The following is a 25,609-nucleotide window of genomic DNA, read 5'->3' as shown; positions in this document are numbered from 1 at the left end:
TGCTCAGGGCACTGTTCACCTGAATCTTATGATGCTCAGGGCACTGTTCACCTGAATCTTATGATGCTCAGGGCACTGTTCACCTGAATCTTGATGCTCAGGGCACTGTTCACCTGAATCTGATGCTCAGGGCACTGTTCACCTGAATCTGATGCTCAGGGCACTGTTCACCTGAATCTTATGATGCTCAGGGCACGGTTCACCTGAATCTTATGATGCTCAGGGCACTGTTCACCTGAATCTGATGCTCAGGGCACTGTTCACCTGAATCTTATGATGCTCAGGGCACTGTTCACCTGAATCTTATGATGCTCAGGGCACTGTTCACCTGAATCTTGATGCTCAGGGCACTGTTCACCTGAATCTTGATGCTCAGGGCACTGTTCACCTGAATCTGTTCACCTGAATCTTGATGCTCAGGGCACTGTTCACCTGAATCTGTTCACCTGAATCTTGATGCTCAGGGCACTGTTCACCTGAATGATGCTCAGGGCACTGTTCACCTGAATCTGTTCACCTGAATCTGATGCTCAGGGCACTGTTCACCTGAATCTTATGATGCTCAGGGCACTGTTCACCTGAATCTTATGATGCTCAGGGCACTGTTCACCTGAATCTTGATGCTCAGGGCACTGTTCACCTGAATCTTGATGCTCAGGGCACTGTTCACCTGAATCTGTTCACCTGAATCTTGATGCTCAGGGCACTGTTCACCTGAATCTGTTCACCTGAATCTTGATGCTCAGGGCACTGTTCACCTGAATGATGCTCAGGGCACTGTTCACCTGAATCTGTTCACCTGAATCTTGATGCTCAGGGCACTGTTCACCTGAATCTTGATGCTCAGGGCACTGTTCACCTGAATCTGTTCACCTGAATCTTGATGCTCAGGGCACTGTTCACCTGAATCTTGATGCTCAGGGCACTGTTCACCTGAATCTGTTCACCTGAATCTTGTGAACATGCAGAAATGTATACCATCCTTTAACCCATTTAGACCCGAGGACGATTCTACAAATGTCTTCTAAATCCTGACAGTTTTCTGAAAATCCCATGTTTCTATATCAGTGGTTCTCAAACTATTTGCATGTAAACGACCCCCAAAAATATATGTAATTGGCCACCGACCCCCATCTGAAAATATGTTGGGATATATATATATATATATATATTCAAAGATTTGCACCACATTTTCAAGATTTTTCAAAAATAGCTGATCTACAAGCTCATAGCGTGGCACTCAGTGCCGCGCTATGAGCTTGTAGATCTGCTATTTTTCAATAGCTAAAGTATAACATAATGCTTAAAACACCAAAAGGGGTTCCCGTCCTAAATGGGTTAAAAAGGCCCATCTATAGCTCTCATTGGAACATCTTCCATGTCATGTCATTAGACACGCTGCCAACAGAGGGCAGCGTGGTGTATATTGAAGGCCTACCAAACAATAACAACCGTGACCCTTGTTTTGATATATAACTCCCAGAACAGTAATTAATAACCACCCAGTGTAAATGAATGAGAGGGAACACTGCACCAGCAAGCTCACAGTGCTGCTGTATAAACTGTGGGTTGTGGGAGACTGGGTCAACAGTGTTATACAGCCACATCACAGTAACAATATCATTACATTAGCCAAGTCATTTCAAAAATCACACTTGTGTGAAGTGAGGAGCGCCTGGTAATGTTTGTGTAAAGTGCTCTGAACAAACATTAAAAGTCCATAGACTTGGCTGTAGTGTACACTGCTTGTTTAACGTTTCCGCTGCCATTTACTTTTATAAACGTAGCTAGGCTATCGGTACCTACTGGTGCTAACTACGCGTATGTTCGTAGACAACCGTATACTCCATATATGACCGTCAATTTACCTTTCAGCATTGCTCCGGTTAGTATGGAGAGCCTCCGTCCCCACCAGCTATGGGATTTTTAAATCCAGCTCCATTGAGCCTCCATTATAACAGGATTTTCAAAGCGCTGTATCTCAAAAGGTTCGAGCGCTGTCCATGGTGAGCGCATCCGACGATCGTAAATCATTTGTGAGTTTGTATCGCATCGCTGAGCACATGTAACTGGTTGTAATGATAGCTAAGGGGTCTGAGCTAATGCGAGTGATCACTGTGCTCATAACAAAAGCCCCCACCTCCCTGAATAAGGAAAAATAAGGAAACAAGGATCGTAGAGTTAGAGCGGACGGGTGGCATAACTTAGGTGTGCGTATGCTGCCACCTAGCGGCACAGAAAGTTAAAGTGCTCTAAACAAACAACCCCCCCCCCAAAAGAATCACACCTGTGTGAATTGAGGGGCACCTGGTAATGTTTAAGGGCTCTAAACAAACATTAAAAGTCTGACTAGCGCCCCTCAAAAAGACTATATGTACATAAAGAGCAGGCTTTAATGTACCTTGAGAAACATTATGTTGCCTGAAGATGTCTTCATTTTCTTTTCTAAATACGAATGCACTGGCGAAAAAAATCTTTCGATTTTAATGACTACAACCATTTCTGTTAGAAGTCAGATGCCTGAAGAAGGTCTTATATATATATATAGGTCATATTGCAAGTGCAGACGGTGTGCGGGTCGTCGTGCACTTTAATGTGCATTTTTCTGTTGCAGAAGTCAAAATGATCATGTCTAAATAATACATTAGGTTTGGTTGTGGCATGCATCAATATTTCTGTTTGTGTACCCCTCATTTAGCAAAAGACTGCAACAGTGACCTACCTTTACCTCGCTGCTGCATTTCAACTAGGTGTGTCCAACCCTACCAACAAACAAACAGTTTAGAGCTGCCTCAGCTTGGACATGCGCTTAACAACTGTTTGGTCGTGACACCTGACACCCCCCTTCGTCCTACTTCAATCACCAACATCTGGCCTGCCTGACCCCGACCTTCCACAGGAAACTTCTAATGAGCCTTGCCATTCCCAAAATCACACAGGACAGGCCTTTATAAATAATCCCCCCAGCAAGCGGCGCTCACCCGGCTCAAAGCCCCTCCCCCATGCAGCTGAAACTCATCCACGCAGCTCGTCAATTCGGGAGGGCTCCGCTCTGTTCCGAATAAAATAAAATAAATGTGTGTTTGTGTGTGGAGGGTGTGTGTGTGTGGGGGGGGGGGGGGGGGGCATCCCTGGACCTAGAAAATCTGCGAGTTCCAAAGAGTGTATTCAGAGCGAGGATCCATTGGAGCATTTCCAATGTGTGAGACAGTGTATGGCAGCTACGGGTGAAACCAGAACGGCGTGGAAGAAAGGGGTTAGAGAGATGGGGGCTGCAGATCACCTTGCGAGGGAGGGAGGGAGGGGGGAGGCGGAAACACTCAAGCCCTCTGGCTACAGAGAGCCAGGCCGGAGCCTGTGGATTTGTTTGAGTCTGCTGTCAAACACCAAGCTGCTGGTTACACAGCTCAAAGAGCAAGAAACAGGGAGTATGGAGACTCACAGAGCATGAGACGCAGAGAGAGAGAGCGAGAGAGAGAGACAGAGACAGAGAGAGAGACAGAGACAGAGACAGAGACACAGTGGGAGAAATGGAGATTGCCCCTCATCTCATTCTGTGTGTTTGATAATGAAAACCACTTAAAAGGACAACACGTAATAAAACGAAAACAGCAGTTGCTGAACAATTCTAAACAAGCTGTAAGACAGCTGTGTCTACTGGCTGCTGACCTTGGGTGGTTTGAAGGGGTAGTCAGGTGTGAAGGCAATGTCCAGGAAGAAGACGCCTCCCTCGTAGACAGAGCCGGGCGGTCCCAGGATAGTCGACCTCCACTCATAGATGTTGTCTCCTTTGGGGCCAGCGCTGGAAAACAGAAGATGCGTTAATATGTTAATCATTGAGGTGCAATGGAATAGATAGCCTGCTGTTCAAACTGCCAGCGGGAGGACAAGAGATTGAAATGAAGGAGCTGTTGAGGAGCTAAATGCCGTCTTCTGACAAGCTAATGAAGGGAGATTTGCAAATGACGAAGAAGCCATGGGGATTTGGGCCCAGTACAAAAGGAGATTTGGCTTTAGATATAATTGTGCTGTTAAGGCATTCCTAACACATTAATGAAACAAAAACATTACCCACTTAGACCCTCTATACTTGGTCAAACAGAGTTGAACTGTATTCGATCTATATCACATCTCCTTGCTATAAGCTCACAGTGTGTTGCAACATGACTTGTTGTGAGCTTGTAGATCTGCCATTGATCTGCCATTTCCCCAGCATTGGGATTCTGGGGTTCAAGTGTTTAAAGACAAAACTCTACAAAACATGCAATAATCATGCAATAAATCAGTAATCACTAATAGTTTTGGGGACATTTAAAGGGCAGCCACTGCAAAGTGATTTTTCTCTTTTACAAGATGAGTAGCTATGTTGAATAAGGCTGAAGGTCGCATCTGTTGTGTGGTTCTGGTAATTAATGCATTTCCATATTAAGATGTCCCTCCCCCACAGTTGTTTGTGGTAAGACCCTGTGCTGGAGCAGCGCCAGGAGGAGAACTGGGACAATGTCCAGATCACAAAGCCTGGGACAATGAACAATCCCACCGATTTGGTGTAATTACCAGACTTTAATTCTGACCTGATGATATTCAAGAGCATGTGTGAGGAGTCAACACTAGTTACAAAAGATAAAATTGTATTTCTTACGTGCTCGCAAAGACAGTTATTGGCCGGTATGGTACTTTCATAATAATGATATAAAATAGCAAAGCATGAAACAAGCATTTGGCTCTGTGTGTCCTTGACAATGGACAAATAGAATTTAGACATTAGACACCACCTTCCTCCTTCAGTGTCAACACATGCAAATTCCCGCTAATCTCCTTTGCTGCCCGTTCGTATTGCCCCTCTCCTCTCCTAAGCCTTCTTTAATTAGTTAATTATGATCACGTCTTCTCTGGGGAATTGGTTAAGACTACATTTGGTGTTGATAAGGGGCCCACAAATCTGGACTCGTTTTGTTCCAGGGACAAAGGAAATCTGTTGGATCCTTTTTCTTTGGGTTGAATAAAATGCTTATATCACACACACACACACACACACACACACACACACACACACACACACACACACACACACACACACACACACACACACACACACACACACACACACACACACACACACACACACACACACACACACACACACACACACACACACACACACACACACACACACACACACACACACACACACACACACACACACACACACACACACACACACACACACACACACACACACACACACACACAAACACCCCCCCCCCCCCCCCCCCCTCCTATTGGATGGAACATTTTAGCCATTTGTTCCTATAATGAGCCAAATTAATGTTGAGATGGTATTTCAGTTTGTGTGTAAAAGAGCAGGGAGGTGATCGCACACAGAAATACATTTCACAGGAATGACAAGAGTGCAGTAACCTCACCTCAAGTCAACAGTATGGGTCTAATCGGGGTGCAATCAATCAAGCTCCTTGAGTGACTGCAACACCAGAGGGAGTGCAACCAACCATGTACAACCCAGATTCGGCACAAACAAGGGACTAAATTATTTTCGCTCCTATGCCACCAAAATGTGGAACGCCCTACCAACAGTCATTAAGACATGTGAATCCCTTGACTCCTTCAAAACCGCTCTCAAAGGGCACCTACGGACGGCTGCAATTCGAAACTGCCCCCCCCCCCCCTTTTCCCCTCACTGTATATGTTTCTTTTCCCTTTTTACCTCCTTTATGAGGAATTCCTGTTCTGTTCTTTGACTATATAGTAGTGTCCATCTGTACGTCTCTAAATGTTTTGATGAATTGAACATGGTGGACCCTCTTGTAAACAAGTGTAATACTTAATTGGGTCGTCCACTCACAGTTAACAGTCTTTGTATTGAGTTTGTGCTTGAAATGTACTGTAATTCTGCAAACTGTTAATAAATATTTCAATCAATTTCAATCAATCAAGTGTGTGTACCCATGGACAAATGATAGGGCTACAACTGTTGATTATTTTCTTCGTGATTACTTTTTCGATTCTTCGAGAAGAATAACCGAGAAGTTATTCTCTTATATAAATTTGATTTTTATCCATCCAAAAAATGTATTGTACTTTATCGCACAATGATGTAGAGCAAAAAATTGTGAAAATATCAGATCTACGAGCTCGCACTTTAACAATTTTAGCTTGTTTATACTCAATTCAATCGACTAGTTTGATGAACTGTTACACCCCAAATATTTGATTATGTGGTAAGCAGAGGAGAGAAGATGACAACTGAGATTTGTATAATATAATACCTTCTCAGTTGGTGAAATCAGACTTCCTTTCACCTGGTCTATGCTCAAGGCGATCCATGACACTTGGCATGCATTTGTGTGCTCCACAAGCCTCAAGGTAATGTTCCCATTTCCGTCGTATGATTTAAATTTCTCCCTCTGAGGTATATAAAGAGACTATGTTTCCTTTTCAAAGCACCTCCAAATGGAAGCAGACGCTTCACCCCCTTTGAGGCTTTGAGCTCGTAGCTGAGATAAGACGCGAAGATAAGAGACGAGCCGGCATGGCAGAGGCTCCGCTCAGCCACGATACTGCTGTGTGCGCTGACAGCCGCACAAGAGCCCCCGCGTAAAGGCTAAGTCAATAGCTGAATGTGCATGCCACCACTGGCCGTTGCTTGGAGACCTCCGCCCCCCCACCAGCTCAGAGGTTGCATGTGGTGCTTTGTGGCGTCTGCTCCTGAGAGCTGCCTCATTCAGGCTCTGAGCGTCTCTTACTTGATCATAAATGTGTGAGAGAGAGAGCGGGGTAAGTGAGAGAGAGAGGGGTAAGTGGTGGTGCGGTCACTGCAACAAACTCCAGCTGACATGCAGAGGGCAGCCAGATAAAGACTTGAGCTGAATCGTACCGTCAGCAAGTCTTTACGTGCGAGCCTATTCACACAGGCCTACATTAATGTGCGGATAATAGCGGCAGTTAACCATAATGTTTATGATACCTTGACCGTGGCAATAGATCCATATAAAATTAAGTTCTGATTGCAACTGACCGTGCAATTAACTGCAAGCAATGTTTTTTGTTTCTTTTAGAGGTATTAAAAAAGGTATTCAATCCTTAAATTTAGCATCTTGGTTTGTTTACTTTGAGTGAGAAAATGTTGCACATTAAGCAAATTATCTGGGGACCCCACAAAATCATTTGGGGTCGCCACTGGGAGTTCCGACCCACAGGTTGAGAACCTCTGGTCTAGAACAGCATATGTATATTCCCCACAAATTCTGCTCAAATAGGCTTCTGGAGTTTTTGCTCAAATATAGAGACATATGAGCTCCACACGGCTCCAGGCTTCAAGGACTGACTGCACAGGCAAAGCAGACCTCTATTTTAGACCCCGTTGCGTGTTCAACGCACCAAGCTTTTTACAGCGTGGTGCCTATGGTGTGAGCAGTCCAGATAAGCGTTTGTGTGTCCCTGTGTCTGTCTATCTATCTGTCAATCCATCACGGTTGTCATCATTATGACCTCATCAACAGGAGACGTGAGATCCACAGAGAAGCCACTATGGTCCATGATTTGAAGAAACATTTCTTTTTTGAGTGGTGTAAACCACTCCTACAACTGGCTTTGTTAGTCTGTCTGTCTGTCTGTGCTCAAAAAATGAGCATGGTTGCTATGTTCACCCTGTTCACCCGGGGGTGATTTCATTACGTCAGACATGATTTAATTACGTCAGACAGGCTATATAAGACCTTACACCACTCAGTTCACACGGGTGTGTTCACAAAAATATATCTTTACTTTGTTTTCCTCCATTTCTACTAAGCAGCAAGCTATATATGCTTAGATGATTTCTAAATTCTATGTACTAGTCCTTACCCGTTCTGAATATATGAACAGCAAATGATGTTGGCCAGATGGGGCAGTAGAGAGTACTCTCTACTGCCCCATCAGTAGAGAGTGCCAGATGGGGCAGTAGAGAGTACTCTCTACTGCCCCATCAGTAGAGAGTGCCAGATGGGGCAGTAGAGAGTACTCTCTACTGCCCCATCAGTAGAGAGTGCCAGATGGGGCAGTAGAGAGTACTCTCAACTGCCCCATCTGGCGGAGTCAGGTTAATATAAGGAAGTGTAGGCTACAGACAGACATTTTTCGGTGCTTTTATAGATAGATTTTATAGATATAAGGATACATTTGTTTCTAAGTGGGGAGGAGGCTACAATTCCGCTTTTATCGCTTACTCAAGATCCAAGCTTCCGTTCTCCATACTGTATGACGGAAGCATTTGAAAATTGTGAGAGGTATAAAATCTAAAGGGTTCATTTCTATTGTGGGCACAGTAGTACGAGTAAAGGCTTATGGTTCAGAACCATGGTTGTAAGATAGCACAGTATACTGTAAAACTGTATACTGTTACATCCCTAATGACAAGTTGCTCAAGGAGAGAGAAGAGCAAACCCCGCCCAATAATCTGACACCAGACCTAAAATTGTGCAGCCTCAATTAGCCTGATGGTGTAACCTCTAAAACAAAACAAAAAACAGAAGCTCTCTCCTCCGTCTGACTTTGGGAAAACATTTTCAACTCAGACAGATATATGACATTAAACATGATACATCACAGCTCACGAGTTTTGTGTCTGTTGCTGCCCACAATTAGCCTACACCCTCTGTGCAAGTGAGTGAGTGAGAGTGCTACATGTGAGAGTGATGCTACATCTGCGTTCTGCAATAGATGTCGGCAGAATTCCTTGATTCAGTGAGTATCTGGGTCATTTGTTTCTTGAGTCTGGGATACATTAGAGTGCGGGTGTCCGTGAGAATCTGCCACAGCCCTGTCCTCGGAGATTACAATCATGTGGGAACTCGCTTCGACAGCTGGCTGGAGTGCTGCCTCTGCAATGATACACCCAAATAAAACGTCTCACCACGATTCACACCGTTTTCAGGCTTTTACTGCAATGGTAGTCTTTAAGGGTCAATCTCCCCCGTTTGCACTTCATCATTTCTTTTTTAATAGAATCAACAATTCTTCTCTGTGCAAAAGACAGCAATCTAAAGCAAAAAAGTAGTCAAGTCAACATATTTGAAACTGTAAGAGATGAGCAAGTAATTGCACCTTGCATTGATCTTGTTATATGCTTCACTTGGACAAACACAGCCCTATCAATGCACACACAAAAACAAGAGATTCAGTGCTTTGGAAACGCAGGAAGCCACTGATGCAAGGGCCCTTTAGAAAATGGTTTCTTCATGGAAAATAATGTACTACAGGCTTACTTCCTCATTCATACCCCTCACCTCAATTCAGCACATCATGAACACTATCAGAGTAACAAGACATGATCCATAAGCAAGGAAAGTCGTACTAATTTCCATATATATTGAATGACCTTTCCATCCTATGGTACAGAGCAGCGTGCAAGACTAGGGTGCTCTCTGCCCTATTCAATCATCTACATTACCTCATCCCCAGACACGGGGCAATGTACAGATTATGCCGACATATGATAACCTTTATCTTATGGTATGAGAGCTGGGCTAATCTATGTCAAGTCGCAAATCTTGCATTTATTGTCTGTCTGTCTGTGGGGTAATCACCCCCCCACCCCCTGAGACTTCAGGCTGTGATTAAATTGATGAGGAGAGAGGAGATGCAGTCAGATGATCAGCCGATGTCACTCACTCTCTGTGCTGATAAGAAGAAGAGAGACTTGGGACACCTTCACACCATTCATTGTCGCATACAGATACACATTTTAAATATTGGAAACAGGACTACACATAACAAATACCTTTTTATCCAATTGAATTTGTGCAACCATGTCTAATCTGACATAAACTGACCCGCTGTCCCAACAGGTAAAATATTGTATTTCAGATGGTGCTCATATCTAAAGCAATTAAGGCACAACTAATCCAATAGTGCAATAACCTTAAAGTCCTGGATTACAAAGTAAGGACTGCATCACTGAAGCATATCCAAGTTTTACTGTACATTGGCATAATATCAAAGATTATAGTGTCTTGGAAGAGAGTTGCTCACTTTAACAAATGCAAATTTGAAAATTAATGAGTAGTATTATATTGAATCATGGTATTTTAGCAGTCAGAACAGCCTTTATTACTGGGGATGTTCTGCAAAGCTAGTTAGTCATCCCACTATAAATGTACCACATACGTGTCTATGTACGTACATCTGTAATCCACGTAACTCGAGAACCGTTTGCCCCACCGACTTCAGATTTGACACACACGTTCCACACCACCACAGGGAATGCAGTGCCCCGCCTTGAGTCGGTGGGATACACCGTTGTCCAGAAACACCACAAAAGGCTCTGATCAGGCTCTGCCAGTGGACCTAACGAGCCTAAGTCCCCTCACATGTAGGTTTTTACAGCCTCCTTGCCATGGCAACCCCACACCTGCCATTTGATTACTTAACCAGTCTAGCTAGTTAAGTACGAATATGTTCGTACCCCCCAGCTATGGGACGTTATCTGCTAGGTACAAATATATTCGTACCTAGCCAATGGTTGCGGCAGTGGTCTGGGGGCTGCTCAACAGGCTGTGAATATATGATGGAAAAAAAATCACTGGATCGCCTGGCAAAGGTTAGCTACACTTTGCTGCCACCTAGCGTGGCACAAAAAAGTGTTAAAGTGGGAAATTTTGTATATAGTTTTTTTTTATTGGCCTAAAATATTGTCTATATTCATGCATTCATGAATCCAATTGCTGACCGGCTGTCGGTATTGAGCATTTTTTATAGGGGGATATATGTGACCATACCATTAACAACTTAGGCAAGATTTTCAAAAAAATCATTAAGCTAGCATGTGACATGTCAAACAAGGGGGTTTTCATGATTCTGAATCCATTCCAAGCATTAGTTTTGCACGAAAAACACACCTTGGGCTAAAAACAGCCATAGCCTCTTGCCCAAATGTGCCCAAAATGTGCTGACGAGTCTTGACGACTATGACCGTTTTTAGCCCAAGGAGTGTTTTTTGTGAAAAACTAATGCTTGGAATGGATTCAGAATCATGAAAACCCTAGTTTGATACGTCACATGCTACTCAAAACTTAATGAAATTTTGACATGTTTGCCTTATATGGGTTGTTAACACCTTCAACACCAGACCGGAACTAAAAGGAGGCCGTCTCTCACGTCAGAGCAATGGAGGTTGTCTGTCCATTACAGTTTTAGTCATATCGAAGTCAAATTAAGCTCTAATGAAGCCCAGAATGTTGCATTTTGAGTGCATTATGAGCCATAATGCACATAAAGACGGTGTGCGTGCACGCAGGGATTTTGGCCATTTTTACATGGACGCGAGGGGTCGTTAGCTAAACATGCTATATGGTATGATCACATATAAACCCTTATAAAAGAAATTGCTCAATACTGACAGTCGGTCAGCAAGTGGATTAATGAATGTATGTATATAGACAATATTTTAGGCCAATAACAAAAACTATATACCAAATTTCCCACTCCACACCCCCGGCTGCCGGACTATTTGCACTCTTCAGACACAAGCAGACAGACAGATACAGAGATCTCCATATACAGTATGGGCACAAAAGGGACAGGGACAGACAATTAAAACGGGTGCTATGAAAACGGGTATTGCATATTAGGTTCCCAAGTTAAATTAAATGTATGCAAAGGACATTCAAAGAATGTTTGCCAGTATAATCAAAGTCAAAGTCAAAGTCGTACGATTTGTCACACACGTTACCGCAGTGAAATTTGTTCTCCGCATTTGACCCATCTCTTGGAGCGGTGAGCCGCAGCCAAGGAGCGGTGAGCTGCAGCGTGCGCCGCGCTCGGGAATCATTTGATTAGTAGATTTGACCCCCAATCCAACCCTTTGATGCCGAGTGTCAAGCAGGGAGGCATTGGGTCCCATTTTTACAGTCTTTGGTATGACCCGGCCGGGGATTGAACCCTGACCTCCCAGTTTCAGGGCGGACACTAACCACAAGGCCACTGACGAGAGATGAAGGAATGCAGGGAATAAATGTTTGTTCTTCATAATATCTTGATACTGCACATACATGGTCAATGAAATGTCAATAGCTGACATTAATCATTTGTTTTAATGAAATTGTTCCACCAAATTGTATTACCACTAACAATTTGAAGGGGCAATAACATTTTTACTTCAGAATTTAGAACTTTTGTCTTTGCACAATTGTGTAAATAGCCTACAATAAAGTTACTTACAGACCACATAATACAAGATAAATGTATATAGATATACATTTAAAAAAGAAACACCCACCCTGTGAGTGTGAGTGGTATCAGCACTATAGCAACATCAGCAGGCACAAAACCTGCCCACTTCAAAGCAAGCCAGCAAGCGAAAGGGCAGTTGCTTAGCATGGCAGTACTATCAGTAAAAAGCAGTGAGTGTCAACACTCTATGTCAAGACAATCAATAACCATGGAAAAGTAAACCCGTAATTTAATGTAAATCAGTATGTTTTTCAGCTTATGAATACAGTCATGCGCAAAATAAAGCTATTAGGTGTATTATTCGCCATTCTGGTTCATTTTCCCCCAGGCACTCCCCCCCCCCCCCCCCCCCCCCTAATGGTATACTCATTTAGTTAAGATCTTCCATTCTATCAGCCTGGCTGCTGAGGCTATCAGAACAGGGACTTTAATGAAGCAATCTACTTCCCCCCTGACCGTGAAAAAGCCCCAAGACCACCATGTAGCTCCACGGCCGAGGTGACACCATCTTCCTCCAGTTTCTCATCTTTATTGTTTCAAATGACATGGTTAGTTTTTAATCAAGCCTTTTACTGTTCATCTGCACAATGAATACTGCAATTACTGACCGGATGGTTAATTCGGCAACAAGCCTGTTTTGCGAGGGAGAAGGCTGAATACATGTAGCCTATGCGTGCAGAGTTTCACATCGAAGGGTGGATTTTAACCCTAAGAAGGCAATTTCACATGCTGGGTTCAATCAATCTAAACAACCGTTGGTATTGAGCTGAGGATGTATACACTGAGGCAGCGGTTTAAAAATCTGTCCTTTCTTTCAGGAAGTTTTTCTTTCCCGTCACTGTGGCAGCAGCTCATGTTTTACAATGCTGTAAATAAAACCCTGGCTCCGTTTATTATCCCCTAGCCCTCCATTCTAATTCAGTGTGATGGTTCTGAGGTACATGCATTTTGTTGGGGTAAGCAATTTTCCCTCCCTGTGTCCAAGGTGCTGCCTGCAGAGAGCTTCTTATGCAGTGCAAACGTTTGCCTCCGGCTACAAATGAATAATGTATAGCATCTATCATTACCATAATACACAAGCTTTGCATGCATGAACGGCACATCATCATGACTCATAGAAATATCACTTAACCCACAGTTCAGCGGTGTGTACCTGGAGTTGAGGATGACACAACACCACAAGATGTTTCAGTCCCAACAATGAGGACTTTATGACCTCAAACCCACAATATTGACAACAGCTAAATCGTAGTGAATATTCTTGGCTAAATGTGACTGTAATGTTAACCATGACACAAGAATGCATAAGCTATTTGTCGAAGGACAATTAGAAAATAAAGCAGTTTAAAATAGGGATGTGCACAGCTAGTCAACTAGTCTATTAAACCATGCTGCCCCTTCTAATCGTTTACTAAATACTAGTAATTGTCTCCGAAGGCATGGGGAGAGAGTATGTTTTACACTCCGTCCATGTGTGTGTGTGTGTGTGTGTGTGTGCGCGTCCGTCCGTTACCAGCTAATCTCCGGCACCATTAATTGCAAAACTCTAACAGCTTGAATTTCATGTGAGAAAGACATTGATTTCCATTTTCTTTTTTGCCAGAAAGAACACTTTTGCTAAATCTGCAACAAATTGTAATTTGTAGGATAAACATGGGCTTAAAGGAGCATTCAGTGATTTTGAAAATCCCCCGGGCCGCCCCGGTAACAAGATGTGCACATGCACGCACTACAGTGGGGGGGACACAGGCCAACAGCACGCACACCAAGGCCTGCCCCCGCTCGATCATGATTGGCGGGAGGCCCCTCTCTATCCTGATTGGATAAAGGCTGGGCCACCTAGCCAAAAACGAAACCTACGTTTTTTTGACCCCAGGGGTTAACTGTGGACATAACTCCTTATATGGTCAGCACACTATAGTAGGGAGGATTATCACAACAAAACAAAAAAATAAGTGATATTTGAATTAAGTGAAATCACTGAATATACCTTTAATGCATTCACTACTTTTCTACAAAATTTGTCTTGACTATATTAAGCATTTCCAAATGGCTTTCATGTCATATTGGCCTTTTAGATAGAAATGTGTTTTGGCTGTTTTCTGGAGTATTTTGTGTTTGTTTTTAAAGATTTGTTTTTGGCTTTTCTGCCTTTATTGATAGTATCAAGTGAAGACAGACAGGAAAGAGGGAGAGAGAGAAGGGGAGAGACATGCAGCAAAGGTCGTCATGAACGGGACTCCGTTGTCAGGCCAAAGCCTATATGTGGCATGCGCCTGGACCACTTTGCAGGCTTTAATTTGGAATGTCATCAATACTGAGTTTCTTTTTTAATTAATTTGCTCCTCGAGAGTCAATATAGGCTCTATTTAGCTATGATTTTCTATGAAAATCTATGAAATTCTATTTTGTCCATTTGTAACTCGTACAAAAGAGAGTACAAAAGGAACCAAATGCGGTTCCATTTGTACACAATCAGTTCAATTAACACTGAGGATTTGACTGTGTATGGTCTTTTCACCCGATCTCCAAAATTACTCCAAGCAGCCGTTTGGCCTGCGTGTATCTAATAAGCAAAAGAGTTATGAAAAGACCCGCCCCCGTCTGCCTCTGATTGGTCTACCGAACGTCCCCTTCTGTGACTGCTTTGTCTAGTCATGTCACATACGCAAGCATTGCCGGCTTTGTGTAAATGGTGATGCCCCGTGACTTTCCCTACTTGCGGGACTCTGGGGGGACGGGGATATACTATTCTGTGCCTATCGGGTTGAAACTCGAACGGGGTTGAGTCGGCTTAAGTGAACGGCTCAAATTCGCTTGAGACAGGGCCCTTCCGTCGCGGTCTAAAACTATACTATACCCAAAAAAAAGTAGTAGTAGTTGTTGGAAAAATAGTGCCGGCAGTGGGATTAGATACCAGGAGGTGTGGGTTGAGAGTCTAATGACTCGAGGCACACTACCGAGCTGGATGCCAGAAAGGGGGTTTCTGGCTGTATTAGAATGTGAGAATGCCTCGTGGTCGCCCTACTATCTACTATGGGGGCCAATCAGAGGCAGGCAGGGGCAGGCAAGTGGGCCCACAAATAATTGGCAAATCACTAAGATTGTTATGTTAATATAATAGTAGTATAAAGTAATAGAATTATAAAGTCATACAAATAAATAATTTTATGTTTAATTTATGTTAGGTTAATTATGTTTGATACTTAAATGTTAGTTCCATTGATCCAAGCCAGAACACAATATTAAAGTCCAGAAAGGGTTGAGAATTAAGGATATAAATTACATGAATTATCGTTATAATGACCTGACCATTCATAAGCAAAAGTTATAGAATTAACAATGATCCTCACTCACTGACAACTATCACAAAAAAAGACACTTCAGATCTACTTAACAGGGCTGATTATATATTACTTTAAAGTAGAAACACAATGCTTTAAGATAGTTCTTTTTTTTATTATTTGTTCACTTGCCAGGGATTCTTCTGTTTGCTTTGACATCATCTACAGATTACCATTCTGTCACTGTCTGACCTAAACTGCTTCTGTGAAGCTGTTGTATAACGGCTACAACACTCCACCACAAAATGTCTAAATGTCGGTGCTTCATGCATGGTTTCCCCGCAAACCCATTAATAACATTTTGGACAAATGTTTGCCAGAAAGTACCTCGCAAATGAGGACATAGAGAATTCAATGACACGCATGAATCAAGACGGGCATTAGCTGTCAAACAAGGGTTGCGGCGGAAAGCTTTACAGACACATTAACATGAGCTGATGTCTGAGGTCTCGAGCAGAGCATATGTTACCTTCATTCACTGGGAGCAAATACTTTCCCACTCTGAACTTACTGTAACGAGACGTGATTGACGACAGACTGGGAGTATAAATAGGAGATGCAGAAAGAATGCCAGCTATTCCCATAACACCAGAACCATGTCTTAAGACCCTTTTCACTGTAGGTGACATCCTTTTGTTCTTGCACCATGTGTCATCATTATGTACTGCATTACTACAGTATACGTTGCATTTAAGACCAGCAGGGCCAATGCATGTCCATTTATTCTGCTTTGTGACGTGCTCTTATTCAATTTCACAAATTTGCCAAATATAAATATAGTCAACTAGTCATTAAATGTGAGGGACATGCCAATAATGTAACAACAAAGTATGATGACTCTATTCATACATATTTACACAGTTATATTTCAGATAGATTGATCCTGAAGGAAATCCCATAACATAATGAGTGTATACATCATAGTACAAGACAAGATGTCTATGGTCAAATAAATGTAATATCTGAAAACATTTTGCTATATTTATTCACGTCAGACAGGCTTCCTGTGGAGAAGCAAACCTATAGATTGATTCCCGTACAACTCTATAAGTTACTAGTAGATGACAGCAGAATGTCCAGGAGGCATTCTGGCACTCACTCACTATCCCATCCTGTCCCCATGTCTCCGCCCCTCTCATGAATATTGATGCCCCTCCCTCCCTGCTGTGCTTAATGGCACTCAACACTGTGAAAAATGGTTCTGGGTGCGTCACTCGCACAAACTCCCATAGGAGCACCGCACCGCACAGCACAGCACAACGCCAACACATGCAGTTGCCACAGAAATGAAAATTACCCCATCAGCTAAAAGACAATTAGAGGTCAAGAGACCTCACTGACAAAGGGAAGCTTCTTGGTGACACTCGATAATGATAGAGATACATATATTCACGTCTGGGACGGGAGCCAGTGAACACATGACGAAATGACCAGCTGGGGTGTCTTGTGAAAAGAACATTCCCTCCATGATGTCATCAGGGAGTGACGGCTCTGTTTTGGGCATTGTTGGGACACCGCATCATCATGGCAATTAGATTCAGAGTGGGGGGGGGGTGCTGTTCTGTACCATCTAGTCTATTTAAGAGGAACACCACTCACCTTCCTTACCTATAACGTACATTATCCGTTGCTCCTATACAGTCAAATCCTTGGTATAAATGTTATACCACTGTCAAGAGTTAAATTAACATAAAAAAAGGAATAACCAGGTGCTCACAGGAAAGGAAATACAAAACTGACTATAGTAAAAAATGTAAAAAAGGTGCTCACACGGATCAAACAGGATCAAGGCATAGGAAAAAAAAGAGACATTCCGGGCACTCAAAGTTAAAATGAGGAATAGCCTTTATTTAATTAAAAGGCAACTCCCAATATGATTCGACCATAACTGGTCTTCCCCTCTCAATGTGTCTGAATTCCGACATCCCAATGTGCCAAATGACAGGCAGTCACTAGAAAGGATGTGAGAAGGTGCAAGCCTTCACATAACCAGTACAGTAAGAAGAGGTGGGAATGCATTCAATTGATCATGCATGGGACACAAAAGAGCTTGGGATGAAATGAACGGAGTAAAAGGTAGAAATTATTTTCTTTCCCTCGACCAGAGCCCATCAGAACAAGTAAATGAGGATGATAGAATAGGCTAGAGGATGAAAGGGGAATGATAAGGGCATATTAATTCCCTTCACTCAGATTCAAAATGCCAATGCAATGCCTATTCCGTTTTCCCATATTTTCCATGTGGTGTAACTGCTATTTTTGATCTATTAATTTGTGTTGTGATTGATGATCTGTGTACCATTCCTGGGAGTTAGGGTGGGGGGATTGTTAAATTGTAAATTAATTTTAAAGTCCTAGGCCCTTTGAAATTAATCCTTAAGCGAGTATTGTTCCCCATTATGTGTAGGCCGTTCTGGCTTAAGAGTTCAAATTCATAGAATTAGATTCTAGCCTAGATAACAATTTTCACTCCAGAGAAATGCTTTTCTTTAAGTCCTGCTTAATTAGCATCTGATGTAAACACATGAGTACAACATATTATAAGTGTATGACAGAATTATTACCATGTCAAATACTCAATTTCAAAATGTTCTCATTGTTTTGAATTTGATGCATGACAAAGTCAGGGTGATGAGCGCACTGCCACAATACTGGGAGTAAGATAAAGCTATGGGTGGAATTTAAATACCGCATTTTGGAGAGTGAGTGACAGCATAAACCGGTACCAATTTTGTTCAAAGTGATGAAAATGTAAAGTTTTTCATGTTGAGTGTTGATACCGAGCCCAGTTAAAAATGACTAAAGCTGGAAGTACCTCTCCAAGTGAGGGTCCTATAGAGCCAGGTTTATTTTGGAAAACAACAACAATTCTTTCAGAAAACAGATGTATTAACTTTAAAATACATTAAGTATATATGGTAGTTTGTAACATTGTAATGATGCTTGGAGCCATGGGAAAAAGTACCTTAATCAATGAAAACAGAAGGGGGGCAGTCCAGTTAGAGGTAAACAAAACAATAATTCTGGACCAGACATAATTATTAAAATGATTAATTCGCAACAACAATATATTCTGGAGGGAAAGCAATATTTTGATAACACTCTTTTAAAAGCTCTGTCAATGTATTATTTTCACATTTAATTTAACTGCGAGAGTATAATACATTTTCATCGTCACAAATTGATAAATTAACAAATGAGGATGTTGCCGTGTATGTACACTGAAGCACATAAAGCATTACTCTCTACTGTGCAGTGCACCACGGCATAATCCAATTCACATCTCCATGGGTGATACAAACAACAAGACTTAGATGGTACCGAGGAGACTGTCGTTTTACTACACAATGACAAGGTTGGGAAATTCTCTCCTGCCTGAGCTTCTCAGAGAGAGACAGATGAAAGAAATACATCTGTTGGCCCCCAGCTCTGGGTGTTGAATGTACCGAGGTGAATCTCTTTAACGCGCAACTCTGACTGTCTGTCTCCTGAAGGGGGGCCAACAGGCTGTGACTCCATTTGTGCTGGGGGAATGAAATGAATAACCTTTCAGGCCAACCTGGCCAGAAGCAAGTGTTGTGTGGCATACAAATGACGACATTGGCTCCACCATGCGCACTTGTTTGTGCAAATATGTAAATTGCACACTGATTGTTCACATGGGAAATGACTTTTGAAACATTGATTCCATCGTTGCTAACAAGAACGAGCGACCCCCCCCCCCCCCCCCCCCCAGGTGGCGCCATCTTCTGAGGTTTTCAGCTATTAAGACCTGCCAACCTTGAGATATTGCCATGAGTACCACCATGCACACACGGAAAATCTCGCAGAACATTTTGGGGGGTATGGGGGTCCCGCAGGCAGCAAATTCGGGGGTCCCACATGCCTTTTTGGGGGCAGGGGGGGATGTTATGTTATGTTATGTTATAGGTAAGTTCCGACATACTAACAGTCCTAAAGTCATTAGTCCGACACCCTAACCTAATCCTAACCGCAAACACGACGCAACGCATGTCGGGAGCAACGGGTGATTCGCGCATGTCAGACTTTTGGTGTCAGATAAGCATGCACACCCCATGTTAGACATTTTCACACCAGAAATGTAGTACATTGCACTAATGAAGAATTATACTTGCTCAGACTGAGTTAACATATAGTCTATCAATAAATGTAAGCGTAAATGTGAAAGCAGTCTGTCTATCCTCAGTGACTTTATGAATGAACATACATCACAATGATCATGTTGCCTAAATAAAACCACATTGTGCACATGTATAGATAAAAGTTCCTTTGCTTGCTGGCTGTAGACTCCGTTTGGTAGTGTAACCAAATGGAACCGCACGTTCAAACAAGACAGCTCAGTTCAATATATTTAACATATTGTGGTGTTCCGAAGCGTAGGGCATTAATGTGAGCTTTAGACCCTCTTTATAAGGATAGATGACGGCTAAAGTTGTCTCTTTGGAGCGCCACATGCTACTCCATTTATTGACAAATATTATTCACAGACGGCAACACGCCAAGAACGCCACACAACACCGCGCACCTTTTTTGCATCATCAACCAGAGACAGGTTAACCTAACCAGAAGCCGTTGGTGGCTGATTTCACCCTTCTGCGGGTGAAATCAGCCGCCAACCATTTAAAATACGTGCGTGTTGGCAGGTCTGGCTATGGTGTGAAGTCCCGTTTCTCTTTCTATATAGACCACTAATCTATTTGAGTGAATAGAGCAGTTGAGACGAAGAACCATCTAAACCCACAATAATCATCCATAATGTATAAATTATGGATAAGGGGTGGGGACAGAAAATCCTTTTCGGGGAGGGGTCAGAATAAATTATGGAATTAGATGGTTCTTCGTCTGAACTACTTTATTATTTCCCAAGCAATATGGATAACTTACTTGGTTGCACAACTTGTACATTGTGTCACGCACTGAAAATAGCAGATATACAAGCTCACAACACATCACAGCACGATGCACTGTGAGCTTGTAGATCTGACAGACATGCAACAGACATGCAACAAGTATGCATTAGACTTTCGGATTATAACCATCAATTTGTTCCCTCAACAAAGCTTTCTGAGATTAAGTAATTTCATATCACCAGATGAGTCAGTCATTTTCCTTAATCATTTTAAACAGGTGCCTGTCAACATCTCAACACCCTACAGAGCTCATCTTCCTCTGCAGTGAAACATCCTGAATCTAGGTTTGGCCTCCATTTTCTTTCTAAATTTGGCGCTGAGTGCTGATTTGGAGGATAATTAGTGCTGTAATAAACAAAGGCATAATCAATGACAATGGCACTTTGTGTTATTTAAGTTAATAGGAGCTGGCTTCTGCGCTGCGTCCCCACGGGATGCCTTTAGTCACGTTGGAGTGGATGATACACATGTGGTCTGCCACTCGCTAGCGACATATCTCTTCCTCAAAGGGCCAAGGGCCGTGGCAGTGGCACACAATAACCATTGTCTGTGGTAAATCCCCATAAGAACGAGGGGGGACCACATCACAATTGAAACAGCATTTGAAGACACATCGCTGCGTTTCCTCCCATGTTTTAATGTGTTTTTAAGGAATAAACAACCCTAGAATAGGCAGGAGTTTCACTAATATGCCAGAGATTATCATCCCCGAAACAAAACCCATGGCAGTGTGGCAGCAGAGAGACTCAATCTTTTGTCCATCATCCATAGATTGTTTATTCAGGAAACATTAGGGAAGAATTCATTTGCATGGTCTAACAATAAGTGTGTCCATAAAAGCTCCATTTGGGTACAGAGATCTAAAGATGTAGTTAGAAAGATAACATTGACCTACCTGCAGTTTGGGGGTGGGTCTAGTGTTATTTCGGCAAGCTCTTTCTGAATCCTGGAAAATAAAAACATTCATGTTTTAATCTGATGTTACAGATCAATTGATTCAGAATAATTTTCAGGCTTTCATTATAAAACAGATCAAATTAACAATTGTCTGCTAATTCTATATAGTGATCCAGAATTAAAGTACTTAATTAAAAGCGTATCAGACAGTTATATAGGCAATGAGTACATCTCACTAATACCTTTATCCTCTTTGCAAACATTACCTATGCAATTACAAATGCGTCGTATAATGTCATTACACAGTAGTAAAGCTGACAGCTGTAATCAAATCAATATGAAAAGTGTAATATGGATTATAAAACAAACTATAGCATACCTGCTATACAGTGTATACGTTTGTATTGAATTGTATGTTTTATGTTGCATATTTAACACTGATGTCCCATATGGGATCAATAAAGTTCTACTGAACTGAATGGCATACATAAAGAGTATTGCAATGACATTCAACAGCAGATGCCAAAGAATAACTGAAGGGCAATTGTTCCAACTCTGTTGCCAAGGTGTATTTGCAGAATATCAATAATCTTCATTCTTCAATAACATTGACTACATTTCAGACAACAGCAAACTTTACAGTGTTGTTCATTCTGGAGACCCTGTGTTGGGGGATTGCAGTAGGTGCTACAACAGACACAAAGGGAGATCATAAAATCAATCTTTTGTCATAAAAAGAGGCTTGCTCAACTCGTTGCATAATTCTGTCATCGCCTGCCTTTCTGAGAATTACTTGCCTTGTCTGCAAGGGGTTGAGTGGTGCTGGTTGGTTGGGGAATTGGTGCAGTGTATGCAGTATGCACTAAAATACTTATCGTTCATTTAACTCTGCAGAATGTACACTTGTAAACTCTTAAGAGTTACAAATGGATACATTAACACTGATGATTTTAATGTGTATGGTTCAATCAAGATTCTCCAAGAAGTGTAGGCCATCTACACTGTACAGTGCAGGCCATCTTGAGTATCACTTGAGTATCTCTTCGAGTACCTTTTTTACCACCTTGAGTATCTGACATCTGTATAAATTACCCTCTTTATGTGGGTTCAGTGGCATACTGAATAGAAACACTGATCAAAGTAACAATGCCAGCGGGCTCTATTGGCTTTATTTAACTCCACCCCCCCCCCCCCCCCCCCCCCCCCACACACACACACACACACACACACACACACCACACACAACACACACTACACCCGGGGGCAGAGAGAGAGAGAGAGAGGCCTTCAAACAAACATGCCCTGCCTAAATACCACGTGTCTGAACCAGACTCACGCTCTTACCTCTTGGCACTGGTGGAGAGTTTAGCAGCAGTTTTGCTTGAGATCTTGGTCTCTTTCTTTTTGGGCAGTGCTTGTTCCCGCTCCTGTTCTGGTGGCGCCGCTTCGCGTTGCTCAATGTCCGAGCTTCCCCCGCTCGTGCTGGGGCTGTCGTCTGGTCTCTGCACTTCGCTGGACATCTTGGGCCCTGAAAATGGAAGAATGGCACGTCAGATCACCTCTGGGAGAGAGAGAGAGAGAAAGAGAGAGGAAAGACTGTGAAATCCCCAGTGTTGGGTCCATTTGTACAGTGGTTCCCAAACTTTTTCATGTCAAGGACCCCCAAATTGACGCTTATCTGCCTGCGGTCCCACATGAGAAGATTTTTACAGCTCTACCAGAGATTCTCAACCCGTAATTTCAAGGACCCCCAGTTTGATATGCATTAGGCCACGCCGCCACGGACACCCATTTAATGGCATTTCTATCTCTGGGACCCCCAATTTATACTGTAAAATGTTAATTTAACTCAGAGAGTGTACAAATGGACCCGTTAGGGTCCATTTGGTTAGGGTCCATTTGGTTCCATTTGTACAGTCTCAGAGTTACAGATCCATAAGGGTCCATTTGGTTCCTAACATAATTTAGCTGGGAACCCACTGGAACTCCCTCAAGGACCCCTGGGGGTCCCCTGGACCCCACTTTGGGAACCACTGCATTTGTACATTTATCCGAGTTAAATGAACAGTGAGGATTTTGAAGTGACGGCAAATTGCCATAGAGTGCACAATAAAGTCAATAAATCTCAGAAAATTGTACATTTGGGGGCAGCCAAGTTAAGGGTTTTCATGTAATGGATGTGGTCGTGCTTGCAGGCTAAAATAGAATGGGCTACTGTTGCAGGACATGCTGAGAGTGGGCTGAAGGTAGACATTTATAGCAGCCTACAACGATCTGACAGGGGATAAAGCTACGATGCCTATATAATGTGACAGTGGGTGGGGGTATTCATTAGGACCCACACGATTAAGTCAATTTAATTACTCATTGACACGAAAGAAAAACAGAATGTGGCCTTCTCTTCTCCGAGATCCATGCTTCTAGTTTTACAGTAGGGGAGATGAGGGTTTGGAAATCCTGTAGGATAGGATAACTGCACCCATTGAATTGATGAAATGTTTAGTGATAACCTGCTGAGTGGGAGCAAATGCAATTACTAAGTTGTAACCGTTTCATCTGTGATAGATCATTCAGAACAGAGGAGAGACACATGGAACAGACCACTGTGCCCCCTGTGTGATGGAGCACATAGATTGCCCCTGAACTATTATGCCAAGCGTTCTTCATGGAACGCTAAAATAAACATATTGTATGACATAACTGAAACTGATAGGACAGTCTATATATCCCAGGGAGAAGGGAAGCTGTTAATCAAAACCGTGAACTAAAAGTGGCACGAACGGCTCGCCTTTCCCGGGGGGGTTGTTCCATCCATGATAGGGACATCAACGCCTAAATGTACCCACTCGTCAGAAACATGCATCGACTCGCCAACAGCCGCAAACGTTTGAGATGTGACATCAACGTGTGAAGACTGCAGCCTGTGAAATCCATCAAAGGCCAAGTGAAGGGGGTTGGGGGGGATTTACTGTTATTGTGGTTGTTATCAAAAGACATCGATCAAATAGGATATGTCAACAACATTAAGGACGACAAAACACAATGGGTCGCCCCCCCCCCTTCCCCAACAAACACGCACACACCCCGCCGCCCCCTCCGAGTGAAATGGAGCCCGTCCACACAGCAATAATAACATCATTAGGGGCTACAGGGGGAAAAGTAGAAGCCGCGGTGGGTACGCACTACCACGGGGCATTTAAAAGAATACAGGCCTCGGCCGTTTTAAACTCGGGGAAAAATACGCAGAGAACGCCTTTCGCTGTGATCGTCCACAGCGGCCAGACGGGGCCGATCGAGGCCAGTCGACGACAAAAACCAGGGCAAGATGAGAGGCTCGCGAAATGTGCGACGATTCCTCAACGTTTTCGCGGAGTGTCCACATTGTGTGCATGGAGGAGTGCACTGACCCTACCTCGGCACAAAGGGAGGAACGTCCCCCCTCCTCCTCCTCCTCCTCCTCCTCCTCCTCACTGGAAAAAACGCCACTTCAGCGGGACATTTACTTACTTTATGCGCATCTAAACGAGAGACGAGCTACATTCGTGAGTTAATATTACCTGGCAGCTGGCCGTCGATGGGGTATTCCGTATTTATAATCCCAGGTGAAAAGTATATCCTTACACGGCCGTCTGCTCGCTCTCGTGTCCTTGCTATTTAACTGGAGGTAGCGACAGAAAAGCGATTACAGAAAACTGAGGCAGCCCGGACCGCCTCCACGCGCGCTCCCGTCTGCCCGGTCTGCGCGCACTGCTCGTGCATGCACACAGGCTGCATTGGTGTGTGAGAAGAAAGCCTGCACCAGCCCAGGCCTAGGCCTACAGTTAATTCTAATTCAGACAGTGGTTTTCAAAGAGTGGGGTCCACCGTCCTTGGGGGGGGGCTTCCATCACCATTCAAAAAAATAAGAAGTAAATAGTCTATCTACAAGCGGATGCGATCATCATTGTTATGTGACGCTTCCTGAGCTTGTATACTGTTATTTAAAAAAGAACATCTAACTTTGAAAAAAATGAATATATTTTTTAAACATTTTAACATAAAACTATGTCTAATCCTAACCCTAAACCTCAGTAAAACTATGCCTAAACTAAACTTAACCCTAACCCCAACCCTAAACCTCAATAAAACTATGCCTAAACTAACCTAACTGTAACCCTAACCTCAGTAAAACTATGCCTAAACCTAACCCTAACCGTACCCTCAGTAAAC

The 25,609-nt window shown here is 43.0% G+C and overlaps 1 protein-coding gene across 2 annotated transcripts in view; it reads right to left on the bottom strand.

The window, feature by feature from the left end:
* Window positions 1-25,159, bottom strand: part of ube2e2 (ubiquitin-conjugating enzyme E2E 2) — a 32,961-nt gene extending 7,802 nt beyond the window's left edge. The window contains exons 1-4 of one of the 2 annotated variants that reach the window (XM_079504163.1): window positions 24,958-25,159; window positions 22,745-22,961; window positions 21,399-21,449; window positions 3,670-3,802 (exon numbers count right to left, since the gene is read on the bottom strand). In XM_079504163.1, coding sequence (XP_079360289.1) covers window positions 3,670-3,802; window positions 21,399-21,449; window positions 22,745-22,920 — 360 coding nt within the window. In that variant the 5' untranslated portion in view covers window positions 22,921-22,961; window positions 24,958-25,159. The remainder of the gene's footprint in view (window positions 1-3,669; window positions 3,803-21,398; window positions 21,450-22,744; window positions 22,962-24,957) is intronic. The other variant, XM_079504162.1, reaches the window with a different exon arrangement.
* Window positions 25,160-25,609: the final 450 nt, after the last annotated feature.

The sequence above is a fragment of the Electrona antarctica genome, assembly GCF_951216825.1.
Source record: "Electrona antarctica genome assembly, chromosome: 6".
Classification (NCBI taxonomy): Eukaryota; Metazoa; Chordata; class Actinopteri; order Myctophiformes; family Myctophidae; genus Electrona; species Electrona antarctica.
The sequence above is the reverse complement of the archived record's forward strand: the minus strand, read 5'-3'. Positions and strand labels throughout refer to the sequence as shown.